At 36.0% G+C, this 19,126-nt stretch overlaps 1 protein-coding gene across 2 annotated transcripts in view; it reads left to right on the top strand.

Annotated features, from left to right (window-relative positions):
* The window catches only part of LOC123556842 (protein Jade-1-like), a 47,006-nt gene extending 28,279 nt beyond the window's left edge, over positions 1 to 18,727 (top strand). For both annotated transcript variants that reach the window (XM_045347877.2, XM_053543112.1), the window contains exons 4-16: positions 1,214 to 1,275; positions 3,314 to 3,471; positions 3,887 to 3,928; positions 5,813 to 5,973; positions 9,182 to 9,330; positions 9,764 to 9,826; positions 10,289 to 10,407; positions 10,982 to 11,087; positions 11,329 to 11,502; positions 11,813 to 11,955; positions 12,475 to 12,595; positions 13,400 to 13,525; positions 14,692 to 18,727. In XM_045347877.2, the coding sequence (XP_045203812.2) occupies positions 1,214 to 1,275; positions 3,314 to 3,471; positions 3,887 to 3,928; positions 5,813 to 5,973; positions 9,182 to 9,330; positions 9,764 to 9,826; positions 10,289 to 10,407; positions 10,982 to 11,087; positions 11,329 to 11,502; positions 11,813 to 11,955; positions 12,475 to 12,595; positions 13,400 to 13,525; positions 14,692 to 16,527 (3,260 nt within the window). In that variant the 3' untranslated portion in view covers positions 16,528 to 18,727. The remainder of the gene's footprint in view (positions 1 to 1,213; positions 1,276 to 3,313; positions 3,472 to 3,886; positions 3,929 to 5,812; positions 5,974 to 9,181; positions 9,331 to 9,763; positions 9,827 to 10,288; positions 10,408 to 10,981; positions 11,088 to 11,328; positions 11,503 to 11,812; positions 11,956 to 12,474; positions 12,596 to 13,399; positions 13,526 to 14,691) is intronic.
* Positions 18,728 to 19,126: the final 399 nt, after the last annotated feature.

Here is a 19,126-nt window from a genome sequence, read left to right as displayed (position 1 = left end):
GAAACATAATGCATGACACACCTGTTGAGTTGGTAATTTCAGTGACATTTTACAAGTTTATGTAAATGTGATTATATAAAATGAAAAAGAAAACTAGAGAAAAAAGCAACTAGAAAATAAAAGTTTACTCATTATTTGCTGATAAATAAAAACATTTCAAACTTGAAATTTATTGCGGGAGGTGGTAATGGGGGCTTATCAGATTTTTTAGGTGGGGGTAGAGGGGACAAGTTTGTAATAAAACCTGTCATGTCAGTCTATCCACAGTTCTCTTCAAATGACATCTCCTCTGAAACTATTGGGTAGAAGTTGATGAAACTTTGTCTGGATTTTCTTTTGGTGATCTACCTCCAAAGTTGTTCAGTAGACGCCACTTGATTGCACATAGGGGTTGCCTGAGTTAAAATATAAAAATCTTTAAACAACAACATCTTTTAAACAGCTTGTCTGATTTTAAGATAAGTTCACTCAACTGTTCCTTGGGTGACCCGTTACTAATATGTTTCAAATTACTCTCGTCCCTCCAAAAATACCAGAGGGTGTGGTCACTTATTTGTATGTAGTGGAAACTTTAAAAATATTCTTGTTAGAAACTGTGTGCCCAATTTTGAAATAATTTTTCACAAATGATCTGTGGGTGACTTGAAAAGATTGTTCAAATTATTCCAGTTCATAAAAAACATGGCTGCCAAAGGGCATGATTTTTGTATTTCTTTTATGTACATGTATATACTGGAAATTTAAAAAAAAAAAAAAGAACCAACACTGCTTGCTCGATTTAAAGATAAATTATTCTGATTTATCAGAAAACATTGCCACTAGTGGTAAATATAACAAAAAAATACCAGACAATGTCTCCCGAACAATTGGTTTGATTCTGAAATAATTTCACAGAAATGTTCCTTGGGTGACACTTCTAAAGTTATTAAAAGCAATCTTGATTTGTCAAAGAAAAACACACACAAAAACACCCAATTACTGCCATGGGCAAGTATATTTTTCTGTACATGGCTCAATGAAAATCTTCTCCACTGAATAAGCAGGTCAGATTTAAAATTAATTTGGCAGAAGTATTTCTTGTTATACCTGTCCTGAGCTCTGAAACTAGTGAACAATATAAGGTCATCATGGCTCTCTTGTTTACATGTTGAGGTCTAAAAGAAAATGTATCATGTTAGAAATAAACTTTATTTATTACTTTATTTCCTTACAGCTTCATCAAGCAAGAAGACGCCTCACTATAGTGGTGGAGGGTCATCACATAAACCTGCAGAGGTAAGACATGTGTCTAGTTTAGTTATTAAGTGTCATCATATAAACCTGCCAAGTTAATACTTGACTATATAGTGATAACAAAAACCTGCAGATGTAAGACCTCTCTTTAGTTATAGTGGTGGAGAGTCATCACAAACCTACAGAGGTAAGACCTATCTTGAGTTATAGTGGTGGAGGGTCATCACATAAACCTACAGAGGTAAGACCTATCTTGAGTAATAGTGGTGGAGGGTCATCATAAACCTACAGAGGTAAGACCTATCTTGAGTTATAGTGGTGGAGGGTCATCATAAACCTACAGAGGTAATATCTATCTTGAGTTATATTGGTGGAGGGTCATCACAAACCTAGAGGTAAGACCTATTTTGAGTTTTAGTGGTGGAGGGTCATCATAAACCTACAGAGATAAGACCTATCTTGAGTTATAGTGGTGGAGGGTCATCATAAACCTGCAGAGGTAAGACCTATCTTGAGTTATAATGGTGGAGGGTCATCATAAACCTACAGAGGTAATATCTATCTTGAGTTATAGTGGTGGAGGGTCATCACAAACCTAGAGGTAAGACCTATTTTGAGTTTAAGTGGTGGAGGGTCATCATAAACCTACAGAGGTAAGACCTATCTTGTGTTATAGTGGTGGAGGGTCATCACAAACCTAGAGGTAAGACCTATCTTGAGTTTTAGTGGTGGAGGGTCATCATAAACCTACAGAGGTAATATCTATCTTGAGTTATAGTGGTGGAGGGTCATCATAAACCTACAGAGGTAATATCTATCTTGAGTTATAGTGGTGGAGGGTCATCACAAACCTACAGAGGTAAGACCTATTTTGAGTTTTAGTGGTGGAGGGTCATCATAAACCTACAGAGGTAAGACCTATCTTGAGTTATAGTGGTGGAGGGTCATCACAAACCTAGAGTTAAGACCTATCTTGAGTTTTAGTGGTGGAGGGTCATCATAAACCTACAGAGGTAAGACCTATCTTGAGTTATAGTGGTGGAGGGTCATCACAAACCTACGGAGATAAGACTTATTTTGAGTTATAGTGGTGGAGGGTCATCACAAACCTACAGAGGCAAGACCTATCTCGAGTTATAGTGGTGGAGGGTCATCATTAACCTACAGAGGTAAGACCTATCTCGAGTTATAGTGGTGGAGGGTCATCATAAACCTACAGAGATAAGACTTATCTCGAGTTATAGTGGTGGAGGGTCATCACAAACCTACAGAGATAAGACCTATCTCGAGTTATAGTGGTGGAGGGTCATCACAAACCTACAGAGATAAGACCTATCTTGAGTTATAGTGGTGGAGGGTCATCACAAACCTACAGAGGCAAGACCTATCTCGAGTTATAGTGGTGGAGGGTCATCACAAACCTACAGAGGCAAGACCTATCTCGAGTTATAGTGGTGGACTACAGAGATAAGACCTATCTCGAGTTATAGTGGTGGAGGGTCATCACAAACCTACAGAGATAAGACCTATCTTGAGTTATAGTGGTGGAGGGTCATCACAAAAACCATTTTAATTGATAGTTGTTGCATTTATATAAAAAAAAGTCATTATGAACAGCAAACAGCTGCTATTATTTTCTACTTTTTACTGATCCTCCATAGAAATATTTTGGGTCAGTATAATAAATGGGGGAGAAAGTTGTTTTGCTGAGTTGCCATATGTATCATAGTGACTTAACAATATTTCCATTGTGGGGTCACTTATAAACCAATTCATTGATTTGTTTTATAAAACACTCACTTTTAGCCTAACGCAACATGAAAATCTGCTGATCCTCCACAGAAACACAGGGGATCACCTTGTGATCCACCTTTTAACCAGCATAAATGACAGAACCTTGTGGGACATAAAACAAAATAATTATATCATATTCTTGGAGCTAAATTAGAGAGTTGTGGACATTGCATTAACTTTGCAGGAATATTTCCTAATTTCTACTTTTAGCCTTCATATCTTTATTATTTCTCTGAAAGGAGTAGTTTTATTGAGCCTTGATGATGAACTATGTTAACTATTTCAGTTATTCCGTAAAGATTTGATAAGTGCTATGAAGTTACCAGACTCTGAGCCACTAGCACAGGAAGACTACTTTTTGATAGCAGATACCTGGAGACAGGAGTGGGAACGTGGAGTTCAAGTCCCAGTTAATGAAATTGCTATCCGTTCAGTAGATCTCAGGTATGACCTAATGTTCAGAGTTGTTGTCTAGGTGGCACATAATTTATTCTTGTTTTGATAATTATTAAGCTTTTAATACATAATTAAATATGGATGTTTGTATTAGACCATATAAGCCATGTGCAGATCATAAAAGTCCCTTTATTTAAGAGTGAGCTTTAGAAGAGATTGACCCAAGTACATTCATGCTTAAGGAGGACTTTCTGTTCCTTATATAAAAAACAAACAAACCCAAAACATCTAAACAAATAAAACATAAATCGCAAGTGGACAAAAGAAAGATTTTGAAGAATATCCACATCAGTGTTTTATAATTTAGGAGTCTGTAACTCACACTACAGCCTAGTTTTGATATAACCAACTGAAACTGGATTTTAAAAATTTAAACTTATCAGTGCATGTTTTTTTTTTGCAGGGAAGTGTCAGAAAAGCCTACAGCTACTGGGGACTTTAAAATGTGAGTTTTTATTTTAAAACATTTTCTAAAGCAGTTAAAGAATTTAGAAGAATATGCTTTAGATGTTATTCAGTTGGTGTTACATTTTCTGCAAACAAGTAGTTTTCTCTGTACGCAGGATTGAATCTTGCAATGGCAACACTAGCAAGTCCTTCACTTACATTATTTTACATTACAACCACACAAGTTTATGTAAAGATTGTTATGTTACATGTTTTTAACTTTGTGTACAGACATGCTGTTGTACTGCATTCATGGGAATACAGAAACCTGTGTTGATATTAAGCCCAAATTACTTGCTGTGGCTATTTACATTCTACAGTTGAATGGAGATGGAATAGGTTGAGAATATTGAAATTTCTTTAGAAAACTTTATTACTTAAATCAGTTTTTATGCCCCACCATCAAAATTGGTGGTAGTGGGGATGTGGAGCCACCCCTGCCCAAGTGTGTATCCGTGTGTATGTTTGTGTGTGCACAAAATCTTGTCCAGCAGATAACTTTGTTGTGTCTTGTTGGATTTTGAATTAACTTGATGCAAATAACCATCGCAACAGGAGGACTTGTCACATGCATAATCCAGAACCCACGGTCAAGGTCACAGATGTCAAAGATTTATGGTCATTCACTTTTTTATGCATGTATGGATATTTGATTAATTTGGTACAAACATTAACCATAACAAGACCTGGAAGGTCAAGGTCACAGAGATCAAAGATTTAAGGTCATTTTTCATGTCAGCTGTATAAATTTTATGTATGCATGGACATTCAAATATCTTTGCACAAATACTACCATAACAACATATTGATGTGTCATGTTCATCCGTGCAATATGGACACATTTCTAGTTTACACAGAATTAAATGGTGTTGGTGTTAGTAGCAACATGTAAGGCAAGTGGTTAGTTAAGTTCATATGTTTTTTTATGTCCCGTCATTCTAGGTATTTGGGGTTTGAATCCTGATTTGGGTGTCTTCTGCACATCCTGGTATTACTTCAATGTTGGAACCTTTCACCAGTCCTCATGTTCTGAGGAAATATGCCTATGTTCATTTTATGTACTGTAAAATCATTTAATTTCGTGGGCATGAATTTCGTGGTTTTGGTCAAAACAGCAAATTCATAGGGTTCTGAATTCATGGATTTCCATTTTTATGCCGCCACGTTGGGTGGGAGCATATAGATTTGCCCTTGTCCGTCCGTCCTTCCGAGAATGTTGTGTCGCGCCTAGCTCCAAAAGTATTTGACGTAGAGTCACTAAACTTTACAGGAATGTTGGTCAGCATGTGTAGTTGTGCACCTGGGGTTTCGCGTCCGAATTCATTCAGTCGTGTAGGAGTTATGGCCCCTGACTTAGTAAAAAATTGGTCATTTTAATGTTGTGTCGCGCGTAGCTCCAAAAGTATTTGACCTAGAGTCACCAAAGTTTACAGGAATGTTGGTCAGCATGTGCAGTTGTGCACCTGGGGTTTCGCGTCCAGATTCGTTCAGTCATGTAGGTGTTATGGCCCCTGACTTAGTTAAAAATTGGTCATTTTAATGTTGTGTCGCGCGTAGCTCCAAAAGTATTTGACCTAGTCACCATGGCCAGGTATCTAAAAATCTCAAGAAAGCATATATGTTTATAATATATGTACATTATATATGGTTATTTTTTGCATTTTTTTTTAATAGCAACATATTGTTTTCCCAAAGTTGATATGTGTCCTTTGTCATGTAGTGGGGGCATCTGTGTCCCATGGACACATTTCTAGTTGAAATAAAATTAATGGGAATTTTGCTTGTTTGTTGGGATTAAATTGCTTGGATTGACTCATCCACGAAAATTAGTCCCCCACGAATATTAATGTTTCCACAGTACATCAGTTGTTTAATGTTTCAGATCAAAGAAGTTCCTCCATGCTGCGAAGGATGAGACATACCAGCTAGGTCAGCATGAGTTGACTGGTATGTCACAGTTGTCAGAACAGGTTGTGAGATATGACCTAGACGATCTAGACGTGTCCTGGCTAAGACTTCTCAATGAACAAAGGGAGGAAGTTGGTACGTTGTTTTCTGTGAGTTTGACACAACGTTAAGTGAGAGATTACTGTGGGTGTGTTAGTATAATTGGATGACCTGAGAATGCACTTTTCCTAAGATCTACACTGCTTCAGTTTGAGTGTTGATGTGGAAAGTTTATGCCAGTAATTGTTGAAGTTCCAATTTCCTTATTATTGATGTGTTGTATACTAGCTTAGGCAAGAGTTTGATGATTTTTCATTTCTCAGACTGGCCTGCAGTAACTTTTGCAAAATAAAAATTGAAAATATTTAAGTTTTGAAATGTTTAAAAATTGAAATCAGATGATCTGCAATAACAATGACACTTCAACATGATCATAATAGTTACATTCATTTCACTAGGCACTTTACGTTGTATACCTTAATCATGTTTGCACCCAGGTATTTGTGGTTTCACATTCTGTAAGCAGGGAGAGGAATAAAAACTGGTCAAAAATTCACATAGTGCAGATATAGTGATCTCAGTGCAAACAAGATACACTCGAAACCTGTTATAACGCTCCTCGATATACAGCGGTCCTCGGTATAACGCTGTATGGCCTTGGCGCCCAAATTTTAGAGGGTAAAAAAAATAAAAAAAAAAACAAAAACAAAAACAAAAAACGCGGATGTTACTTAATTTGATCATAACCAGCGTTAAAACTACAAGTACCTGTGTACTTTAACACCTTTCCATGACAACTGTCACAAAAATCAATAATCGTCTGCTAGCTTACTTGCTTGTGTATCACCTTTGTTAAAGTTTCAATACATGTAGACATGTGACAATTAGGCAATCAGTACCGTGTCAAAATTAGATTGTTTGCATAACAAGCGTGTAACATTGGTCAGTCAACTATCAAACCGTTTAAGTTTGCACCAATTAAGCAGATGACATGATCACTTGAGTGAATAAAAAATCGAATTTTGTAGTAAACTGCAGCCGTTTTTCGTAATCATCACACTCAGTTCATCGGAAATAACGAAGATTCGACGCACTGCAAGCCTTACTGAGAATGTGCTCCCTTTTTAATATCGTATATCAACGACGGTGATTTAAAAATTTTCTATCTTATTTATCGATTTCCTTCATGTAGATCTATTCAAAATTAATCTTTTAAGACTCCGCTTTTTTCTCTTTTAGTTACATAAACCCCCAGTGCAATTGCATTGCATATGTAATTCTCACGACCGCGCACTCCTCACACAGCATTATATATGTTTACTTCTGGGATACACAAATCCAGTTTTCTTTTAATCACGTCAAAATGAGAAGATGACACAGCGTTATAATTCTTTTAATGTATTTTTCAGTAGCATTTAAGGTAAATAAATGTCCCGTTTATACGATTCATATTTCTTATTAACATAAAACAGCATCCAAAATACGTTACCGGTGGGTGGGGTATTGCGTATACCGTTGATACGATCAACCCGCGTTATAAAGTTAACCCCGCTAGATCCGCGGGTCTCAAACCTTGGACCCCGAGGACAGCGGGGTCCCATTGTACATTGAAAAAGATGTCCAAGAAAATAGGAATTGAGATTCATAAGGCTAACTGCTTTGATGTGCTGTTAAAACCCAGTATAATACGCATATAATGGATTGGACTTAAACTTAAATGAATCGATATAAGAATTCCTATATCTCTTTTTGTGTAAGGAAGAAAAGAAGTATCTTTTTAGCTTACCTGAGCCAAAGGCTCATGTTGAGCTTTTGTGACCACTCAATGTCCGTCGTGCGTCGTCAGTCGTGCGTCCGTCAACATTTTCTAAAAAAAAATCTTCTTGAAAACCACTGGACAGAATTACACCAAACTTCACAGGAATGATCCTTGGGTGGTCCCCTTTCAAAATTATTCAAAGAAATTAATTCCATGGAGAACTCTGGTTGCCATGGCAACTGAAAGGAAAAACTTTAAAAATCTTCTTGTCCAAAACCGCAAGACGTAGAGCCTTGATATTTGGAATGTGACATCATCTTATGGTCCTCTATCAAGATTATTCAGATTTTGCCCCTGGGGTGAAAAGAGGCCCCGCTGCAGGGGTCACAAGTTATACATAGATTTATATAGGAAAAAACTTTAAAAATCTTCTTGTCTAAAACCACAAGACCTAGACCTTTGATATTTGGTTTGTAGCATTGTCTTGTGGTCCTCTACCAAAATTGTTCAAATTATTACCCTGGGGTGATACTCAAGTTTTACATAGACTTGTATAGCAAAGAACTTTAAAAATCTTCTTGTCTGAAACCACAAGACCTAGGCCTTTGATATTTTGTATGTAGCATTTCCTTGTGGTCCTCTTTGAAGATTGTTCAAATTGTGCCCCTGGAGTAAAAAAGAGGTCGGGCATCGGGGTCCAAGTTCTACATAGACTTATATAGGAAAAAACTTCAAAAATCTTCTTGTCTGAAACTGCAGGGCATAGGCTTTTGATATTTGGTGTGTTGCATTGCCTTGTGGTCTTCTACAAAAATTGTTCAAATTATTACACTGGGGTGAAAAGAGGCCCTGCCCCAGCGGTCCCAAATTTAACATATACTTATATAGGGAAAAAATAAAAATCTTCCTGTCTGTAAGTTCAAGGCCTAAGAGCTTTGATATTTGGTATGTATCATTGCCTTGCTGACCTATAACAGGATTGTTCAAATTATGCCCCTGGGGTGAAAAGAGGCCCCGCACTGGTGGTCACTTGTTATATGAGTTATGTAGGAAAAAATACTTCAAAAATTATCGGATCATATTTGCTAGACTGTTTAATTATATTTACCTGATGTACCCAAGTGATTACATGTCACCTTACTGTGACCTTAACCTACTGACCTGCTTTCTTGTTTTTTGAGATATAGCCTTGAAATTTGGATGACATATACAGTTTTGCATACCGATCTTAAAACTGACTTTCAGTTACCATGAATATGACCTACTGACCTACTTTCTTATATTTTAGCATCAGTTTGCCATTTGAAACATGTGGCTCATATTACTCAGGTGAGCGATTTAGGGTCATCATGACCCTCTTGTTGTTTTTTTTTGATAGTTTACATGTTATAAAAAGCAACTGAAAAGATGACATCAGACTGTACATCCCCCTAAAAGACAACACTAGGTTGTTCTTGTTTAAAGTAAGTGAATTCTTACCTTCATGCTGTGTTTAGAGATGATAGTTTTTACACAAGTTTATCTAATGGTGATTGTATTGTACAGGAGAGATACAGATAGTGGAGTGGACTGTGGAGAGAGTGATAGAGGCCCTGGAAGCACAGTGTCATGAAAACATGGAGATCAAGAAGAAAACAGAGGAGGGCCTCGGTATCGAGTATGATGAGGACATAGTCTGTGAAATCTGTCAGTCTGTAAGTTATGCATGTGAAAAGTCTTCGTATTTGCATTTTGAAATCTTAAATGCCATGAATTTTCTTTGAATTACCATGTAATAAAAGATGTTGAATTGGTAACTGAGATACATTTATAGTAATTGGCAATACTCAAAAGTAAGTGTTTAGTGGTATAGTAGATTGTAGTAAATCAGATGACATAATTATGTTAAGGGAAGATATCCACTATCCCGTCTCCCTCAGCAGCTCAATTCAAACACACCTTTTAAACCTGGCAAATAGAGAATAAAGAGCAAAATGGAATGTATAATTTGCTACACTAAAATATTGATTACCTGTTGACATAATCCAGAAATAACCAGTAGAATTTGTCAAACATGTTGAATTTATTTTGCTGATTCAGTCACTTCTTTCTGGTCATCCTTTGACGGGTAAAATACATGTTTTTCAGCCGGACAGTGAAGACACAAATGAGATGGTGTTTTGTGATGGCTGTGATATATGTGTACATCAGGTATGTTTTTTGTGATACATGTGTTGAACAGGTGTGTCTGTGTAATACATGATTATACAAGGTGTGTCTGTGAGATATAAGCGTACACTGTGTCTGTTGTTTCACACCTCAAATATATATGGAAAAGTTAGTAGTTACTTGACGAGAACAGGTTAATACTGAATTTGTGAACAGGGATTACAAAAACTGCCTGCTATTAAATTATTGAAATACTGTTGAAAAAGGCACTAAACCCCACAATTTAAAAAAAAAGACTCGACATCTATCTTATAGGAATTATTGTCATTACTTTAATGGGATATTTCATAAACAATTTGATTAAACGGCTGGAAATGGCTGTTAATTACTTTGCCTTTAATGAAAACAAGTTTACATCATTTTTACATCTGATGTTCCTTGTGTCCTGTCTGTTATAGAATGTGATAATGTATCTTGTGTTAAAATGTAGCAGTATATTTATAGGCATGTTATGGTATTCAAACAGTCCCGGAAGGGAGCTGGCTATGCAGGACGTGTGCACTAGGAATAAAGCCTGCATGTATACTCTGTCCTAAAGTTGGTGGTGCCATGAAAAGCACAAGGTAAGATAAACAGCTTTGACTTGAATACACCTTTTGTATGTAAGGACATAAGGGAAAGGGATGTAAACAAAGTGGACAGTAGATGATTGTTTTTGCTTTGAGGGTCAGTAGGCCAAAGGGTCAAGATCACAGTGACATTGAGACTTGAAACATTTTTTGCTCAGTAGCTGAAGAACAATTTGGCATACAGTCATCAAACTTCATAGGATGTTTGCCTGTGGTCAGTTGATGACCCTATGATTTTGGGGGTGCTAGATATAAGGTCAAGGTCACAGTGACCTCTAGACTGAAAATGAATACCATTCAATAATCAAAGCACACTTTGACTTGCAATTGATAGGATGGTTGCGTGTAGTGAGTAGATAACCCCTATTGTCTTTGCGGTCATTTGGCCAAAGGTCAATGTCACAGCATACAAATTGTATACCTACTTGGCACCAACAGGCCATCATGGGGGCATTTGTGTTTCACGTTTTGAAAATTTATGCACGTGTATAGTGGGTCCTTATGTCATGCAGTAAAAATCGCGAAAGATTTTAGATTTGGAGGGCTACATATATACTGTATGTTTCAGGAGTGGTACAAAGTGGTCCCATGTTAGCTGTGCTATATGGATACCTGAAGTTACCATAGGATGTGTAGAAAAAATGGAACCAATTACAAAAATTTCCATGATACCCGTAAGTACTAATAATTATTTTATTAAATTTTAATATGTAAGACACATGAAACTGGCAGCTGTACTTAAACATTTACATGTGTGTAATAAAAGGTAAAATATATAAGGTGAAAGTAACAGTAAATTACCAATTAGCTTAGCAGATTTTTGTAAAAGCCTAGTTTTTGTAACACATCTGTGTTCTAGAGATAATGGTGTCTGTTTTTCAGGCTAGCATTTATGTTGTATTTTTGCTGTTTCAGGCTAGCCGGTGGTCTCTGATATGTTGTATATGTAAGGAGAGATGTGGAGCATGTATACAATGTTCTGTGAAAGCCTGTAAAACAGCATTCCATGTCACTTGTGCAATCAGTGATAAGCTTGAGATGAAAACAGTGCTTATAGAAGACAAAAACACAGAGGATGTCAAGTTAAAGGTTTGTGAATTTATCGGAATGGTGTTTTATAGGGAAGTGTAGTATGTCATAATTTACAGTTTTTGCCATATGAAAGACTTGAATTGGCACTAAAAGTCTCAATTTTGTATAAATTACACATTTTTCACTGTAGAGCTTTTTTTTTAAGTTCAAAGAAAAGAGAATGTGTTTAAAGCTGGAGTAGGCAGTCTGATGGATGGGGAAGGTGAATTAACAATAACTGAATTGCAATTTACAGAAAGTAAGCAGTAATATAGTCGAAATGGTTGATGTTACTTAGAATAAACTTCTTTATATGGCAATATTTCAGGCATTTTGTCCGAAGCACAGTAGAAAGAGGGACAGAAACAGTTCAGAGTCGGAACCTGACTCTCCAAGGAAGTCTGTCAATGGATCTCCTGTGAAGGAGTGTCAGATGTCAGAGGAAGAGATGGCCACTATAAGAGCTGAAAGGTATTGTTACTAGCACTACGCTTTTGTACTTGATTCAATTCAACAGCTTAAACACTAAAATTGCAATACTAAGGATGTAACTAATGTGTCAAGTCAGGGTTAGAGTGTCCAGTGGATTAACAAAACAAATTCTCAATATGCTTCAGCTTGACTAATGATATGATGTTGATTCTACATAATAGGTTCTTTCAGATTTTTCAAGGTCAAAAGGGGGTTTTGTCTACGTGGAAGAGAGTCATAATACAGTATCAGCCTGTTTACATTAGTCAGCCTGTTTACACCGCAACACACATACATTGTTTTGTTAGGCAATAATTTTCTCTGGATTAAGTTCTTTTAATTTTTCAGGACTTGTCCTGATCTCAGGCTTTTGACTGTCAGAATTTCACTATATAACGATTGAAAAAGGACATATCAGGTTTGAGAATGTAGATTTTCAGGCTTTTGGCTTTTGACTGAATCCCAGGTATGAATTTATGGATTTTAATTGCTAATATTTTCAGTGATTGGTATTTTCAGGTTACAGAAGTTAGAGGAAGAGTTTTATGATCTAGTGAAAATAGCTGATATAGCCAGTCAGTTAGAGGTACCAGATGAGGTCGTTGATCATATATATGTCTACTGGAAGCTTAAGAGAAGGGTATGAATATCTGTACATGTAATTGAAATAGACTGCTTAAGCTTAGGGGTATAGAGAGCATCTAGCACATACTTCTGACTGCAGGGCTCCAACAATTTACGGCAGACTGTCGTGTGCCTGTCATATTTGTTTACTTCGTGCTGGGGCACAAACTCTCATTCAGGATGTCAGATTTGAATAATTAAATTTAGAAAGAAATGGGTGCAAAATGTTAGTAACAGTCGTAAATGTTAATTACAAAAGGGTGTACTCCTCTTAAATAGTATAAGTTAAATGTCTACGAAAGCACAGCTATAGGACAGGGGTTTCATTAATTATGGAGTTGTGAATAGATTGACCCTATAGTTCGGGAATCCTGAGCAGAGGACAGAGTCAGTAGAAATTGATATTTAGCTGTCTACTAGTTGCAAAAATTCGCTCTTCTGTAATTACTTTAAACAATTTTAATTTTTAAAACCATTTTCTCATGAGTAAATGGCGGCTTTCTCAAACAATGCACATTTATTAAAGTAGGAAACTTTATATTTACATTAATTTTGTCTAGAAGTTCAATTTCTTGTGAGTTTAGACGTTACTCTTTAATATAAGTCTGGTCAAAGGTCATAAGCTGGAACACTTAAGGTGGAAAATTGAAAGATAATGCTGGAATGTCTTTAAACTACTTAACACTCCATTTTTGTTTTCCCCATTTTGAACACCGGGACTTCAGGCCACAATAGCATAGGGAAATCCCCATCCCTCTGCCTTAAAATCCCTGATAGCAAAGAGACATATTTCTCAATTCTTAACATTTTTGTTTTACAGTCTATGTTTAACCGTCCATTGTTGACCCCTAAGACTGAGGAAGCGGACTTGCTAGAGAAACAACAGGAAGACAGTTTGTTAGCCAGGATGAAAATGTTTGTACACCTCAGGCAGGATCTGGAACGGGTATGAACAACAAATTATTTTGTTATAACTAATGAAGAAATCAGATAAAAAGTGAAAATGGAAAGAACTATTTCTCTCAGGAACAGAAATGAGAATAAGGCTTCTCTGTTAAATACACTTGGATTCAAGTTTTTATATGCCCAAAGGGACGTATTATGTAATACCCCAGTGTCCATCTGTCCGTTAGCAATTTCGTGTCCGCTCTTGAACCCCTTGAAGGATTTCAAAGAAACTTGACACAAATGTTCCCCACGTCGAAACGACGTGCAGAGCACATGTTTCAGATGGCTTGCTTCAAGGTCAAGGTCACACTTGGGGGTCAAAGGTCATATGAGTTTGTTTCGTGTCCACTCTGTAACTCTTGAACTGCTTGAAGGATTTCAAAGAAACTTGGTACAAATGTACACCACATCGAGACGACATGCAGAGTGCATGTTACGGATGGCTTGCTTCAAGGTCATTCTTCCCTTTGTTGTTCCAATCCTTTAGGCTTCAACAGTCGAGTTCTTTAAATTTTGCTCTCATCCTCTTAATATAACCCTTGGGGCATATATTGCCTTGCTTGGTAGAGCTCTTGTTACTCTGTTACATTTCTTTTACTTGAAACTAAAGGTTTATGAAATAATTTCATAGAGTCTTTGAACGTTTGATATCCTTTAGGGCTGAAAACAGTGGTACACTTAAATTGACAAATTAATTTGGATCACTTGGTATGTTATCTTATACTGTCATTGAACAAGAATCTTTTCACAGATCAAAACTTCATTAGGCAGACACATGTAGCCTGCAAATCTGCAGTTTGCTCACAGGAGTCTGAATTTCTATCAATAAGACTCCAGAAGTCTATCTTTAAAAAAATAATACCCCCTTTATATAAAATAAACATAGGGGTTATTATATTTTTAAAGATAGACTTCTGGAGTCTTATTGATAGAATTTCAGACTCCTGTGGTTTGCTGCAGATATACAAAGCAGCAGTATACTATGTAGGTACACATGCACTGTTCATATGTTTAAGTCTTTTGGCCTCAACATAAATACTTACTCTCTGTTAGAACAGTTGTTCTGTTCACAGCACTGAAGACAAAAGTAAGTTAGATATTTTCTGTTTTTATTTATGTCCGTTACAGTTTGCAGACAAATTGAAATCTACCATTTTCTTGCAGGTACGCAACTTGTCATACATGATAAGTCGTCGAGAAAAAATCAAGAAACAGTTCAATTCCTCCAGAGAGAGTGTATTTTATGCTGCTCTAGAGGTCTTAACAGACAAAACATTGAATATTTCAACCAGAGAGGTGGAGAAGATTGTGAAAACTTACAGTGATTTGCCTGATCCCTATGGCAAACCACTAATAACCTGCAGAGATGCTCCAGATCCCAAGAACAAACCACTGAAAAAGGCAAAAACCACTCCAACAGAAACAAAAGCTGCAAAGACAGTGTCCAGAAGGTCTAGTGAAAACAAAGGTGAACTGTCCAAACCAGGGATTGTAGAAAACAGAGTGAAATTAAAAATAGATGAATCTTTGTCTAAGAAAATTATGGAACAGAGAAAATCTATTTCAGAAACTCCAAAATCAAGAAAGTCTCGCCTATCAAGTAAACAGGACACTAGTATAAAAACAGAAACAGACACTGAAAAATGTATAAAAGTAGAGAAAGACATAAATAAAGATATAAGATTGGAGGAAGATCTTGGAAAAGTTGATACAACTGAAACCAAAACCAATATAAGTGCCAAAATGGAGATGGGTGATGCCGAGAACATGGCAAGTGATCAGAACAATTCCTCAATAGACACAAGTGGTATTATTGATGTTGAAACAGCGGATGATACTCTTGTGAACACTTCTCAGGCAAGCTCAACTGTAGAAAACTCAACACTAGTGCAATCTGAACCAGAATCTAACTCAGATAAATTTGTTTCTGACACTCAGAAAGTGAAACAGCAGAAACGTGGCAGACCTGTTGGTAGACCACCAAAAAAGGGAAAACAACTAAAGTCCGAGGCAGCTAGTAATTTGACTGAGGATAAAGATGAAAGTAGTGAGAAAACATCAGACAGGAAAGTTAGAACTAGATCTAGTTTGCCTGAGATAGTTCATGAAGAGGTTTTGAGTATAAATGGCAATTTAGATGAGCCTGAAGTGGAAGAAACTGAAGCAAAATTGGGTCAGAAAGAAAGTAAGCCTAAAGTAACAGCAGAAAAACGTGATAGAAGACATTCTTCTGTAAAATTGTCAGAAACAGAAAAGGAGGAGCTGATACATAAGTTTCCGTCTGCTAAGAATGTTTCAGATCATGTTAAAGCTGAACTAACTGGTTATTTTAAGAATAATAAATTAATTGTTAGTAACAAACTTCGGCAGAAGGTTCAAAACGCTTTACTTAATGGGAAGAGAAGAAATAGATTTGGAAAAGGCATTGTGATTGACCATTCACAAAAGAAGATTGATAATTTCTTTGTGAAATCTCCACCTCTGTGTGATCCAGACTCGCCAAAGAGTCCGGCAAAAAATGTTTCTAGAGTTCTAAATGAGTTATCACCAACCAGGGACCGGTATGAGGCCAACAATATTGAACGAACAGCAATCACGAGAGGGTCACTGAAAGTATCTGAATTCCACATAGCGAGGAGATCTGGTAACACTCCATCTCGAAACTCTCCCACCTTGTCTAACAGGGAAAAAAGTGTGGAGAAAAATTCTGATGGAACATCTGACAGTAGAAATGTTCGGACAAGATACAACAGTGGTGAAGTTATTTCGGTGAAAGAGAAGTTATTTGATAGCGAGACAAAACGAATTACCAGAAGTAGCCGGGAGTCAACGCCTGAAAGCACAACTAGTAGTGTTAGAAGTTTCAGTAGTTATAAACGTAAGCAAGCAGAAAACACAAAACTAAGAACTAGGTCAAATACACCAGTGTCAGTAGGCAAAGACTCCGATGAATCAGAATCGGAAAATATATGTGCTGAATCCAGACGTTTAAGGAGATGATACTGTGAACCTTATAGAACATCAGGGTTTTTTTTTTTAATTGCTGTGAACCACACAATATAATTACATTTATTAAGCCATTTTATGGTAATGCTCTTAACATAATTACTCCTGTATGAATGAATGAATCATTTTATAACAATCATGTCCAAATATAGTTGTATTTTTAGCTTGACTGTTTAAAGAATAGGTAGAACTATTGGACTCATCTTTGCATCAGCATCCAGATTTGGTTAAGTTTTGGTATATGAACGGTATCTTAATACCCACTTTTAAATGGGAATCTATTGAAACTTCACACACTTGTTCAGTGATGATCTGACATGCACTGCATGATGCAGTTCATAACTCTACTTTGCACTTTTATAAAAGTATGCCCCTGTTTTGACTTCACAATTTTTGTATTAGTTTTGCATGTAAGCTGGTAGCTCAGTACCCACTAATGGGAATGAATTGAAACTTCATACACTTGTCCACTTTGATGACCTGACATGCTTTGTACATGTTCTAAGCAAAATTGTGCCCCTTTTCCCACTTTGCATTCATTCAATTGACAAGGCTGTTGAATAGTCAAGCTTTGCTGTCCTTGGACATCACTTGTTGAAATCTGATCTCACTTTGCTAGTTGGTTTGAAGAAATAACAAACATTTGGGCAAGTGTAAAATTTCCACAAAACTAGTTTAAGAGTACTGTGAAATTATTGCATTTTGTTGGAACAATATTTCCTGATAAAACAAAATGGCTTTTTTCCATGGGGATTGGAATTTGTGGATTTAAACTTGAGAAGATTGAATGAACATGTGTATTTATCTTTGGGTACTGGCTCAACCATGAAATACTGGAAAATTAGTCCCCCATGAATATTAATGATTTCACAGTAAGTACATAAATTATATCTGCTATACAGACACCAGTATCATGTTTAGTTTTTTGGTTTGAAAAACTCTGGTGTTTTACATAAAATAAAATCGGTTGTATATATTTCAGTAAAATGTATGAAATTATATATATTAATTAGAGTTAAGTGGAAATTGCTCAAGTGTTGTAGAAGTATAAATTTTGCTTAAATCTTTTGTCATTAATTTCATCTTCTGAAGGTATTAAATGTTATACATTTCTTTATATAGGGCATTTTTATACAGGGCATTTTCACTGATTGGTAAATTAGGACTTGAAAAAAAAGAGACTTGAGAGTGGAGTTGGATACTATGTTTGGAACTGTGCAACTCTATAAATCTTCTATTTTGTGTATTTCATTACTAAGAAATAGTGCTGAAACCATGCATATGTATCACACACTCGATTTCCCTCCTTATTAGCTTCATCATATTTAAGAAATAATATTGTAGAACCATGTTTTTAATATACCTTACAATTCAGAGAGATTATGCGCCTGTTGAATAGTTTCACAAGGGCTTGCATGATCGAATTAATACACACGGCACATAACCAATTTGGAGTGTTTAAATATATTAAAACATGGTCCTGCTGTATGTTATTTTGATTCTAATGTCTTTAATGTAAACAAGTAGATGAAATAGGGAAGCTCTATTTCACAGGACACATGTGGTACAAAATACAGTAAGTAGAGTTATTGAAATACTGGAGGTATCACATCCTGTGGAGTGGGTAGATGTCTAGTGAACTATTCTGTCGGCCTAAGAATCTATTCAGAGTGTGAATTAAGTGCAGCACCGTTCTCGTATATCATTTTATCTTTGAAACATATTTAATATAAAATGGTAGATAAAATTTGGTAGCACTTTTACTCAGCACTTGTTGAAAGTGGATTTGTTTTGTATGTAGATGTATTCTGAGGTCCAGGACATTTAAACTTCAAAAGCTTTGAGTTTCATTTAATTTTGTAAAGTAAACATTGATTATCAAACATTTATAAGTATAGTGTTCATTTAAGGTATGGTTTATGAATTCTTTTTATTTTGTGGTACACTTATGCTACCGGAAATACTTAATGCTGGAATCATTTTCAGTATCACAATCTCAGAATCAAGAGATTTATACTTTGTACAACTTTAGTCTGTAAGATACTGAGTTTTTAAAGTCAGATATTAAGAAGTGTTTTATACAGTGTATATGAAATATTTTTGAAAGTAAAGCTGAATGTAAATATTTGTATTTATGAAAGTATTTTGTCAATACTATGAAAGAAATACATTAAAACTGGTCTTGCACACTGAAGGAATGAGTTGCTTTTTTATTGACTCGCCCAGGTATTATCAGTGATAACACAATGAGATTATAGAGTTGTTGAAAATACAGCTGCAAGGAGTAGGTAAGTCACTTTGAAAACTGCCTCAAAACCATAGTAAATTTGTGATATAATTTCATAGATTTGTTTACCAGAGTTAATGTACAAAAAAATTGAAATTAAATGCAGGGTCAAAAAAAAATGCCCGACTTCAAAATATTTTCAGGAAACTTCTTTAATGTTCACCTCTTCTCAGACCTGTACAATCCATATTTCCATGATGTTTGACAAAGTCGAGGTCAACTTCTGAAGATTTGAACCAGTGATTTTATATCTCTGCTAATCTTGATCACTGCTTCAGTTTGTGTTCTCTGCACTGACCCATCATA

Source organism: Mercenaria mercenaria, chromosome 5, assembly GCF_021730395.1.
Source record: "Mercenaria mercenaria strain notata chromosome 5, MADL_Memer_1, whole genome shotgun sequence".
NCBI classification, from domain to species: Eukaryota; Metazoa; Mollusca; class Bivalvia; order Venerida; family Veneridae; genus Mercenaria; species Mercenaria mercenaria.
The sequence above is the reverse complement of the archived record's forward strand: the minus strand, read 5'-3'. Positions and strand labels throughout refer to the sequence as shown.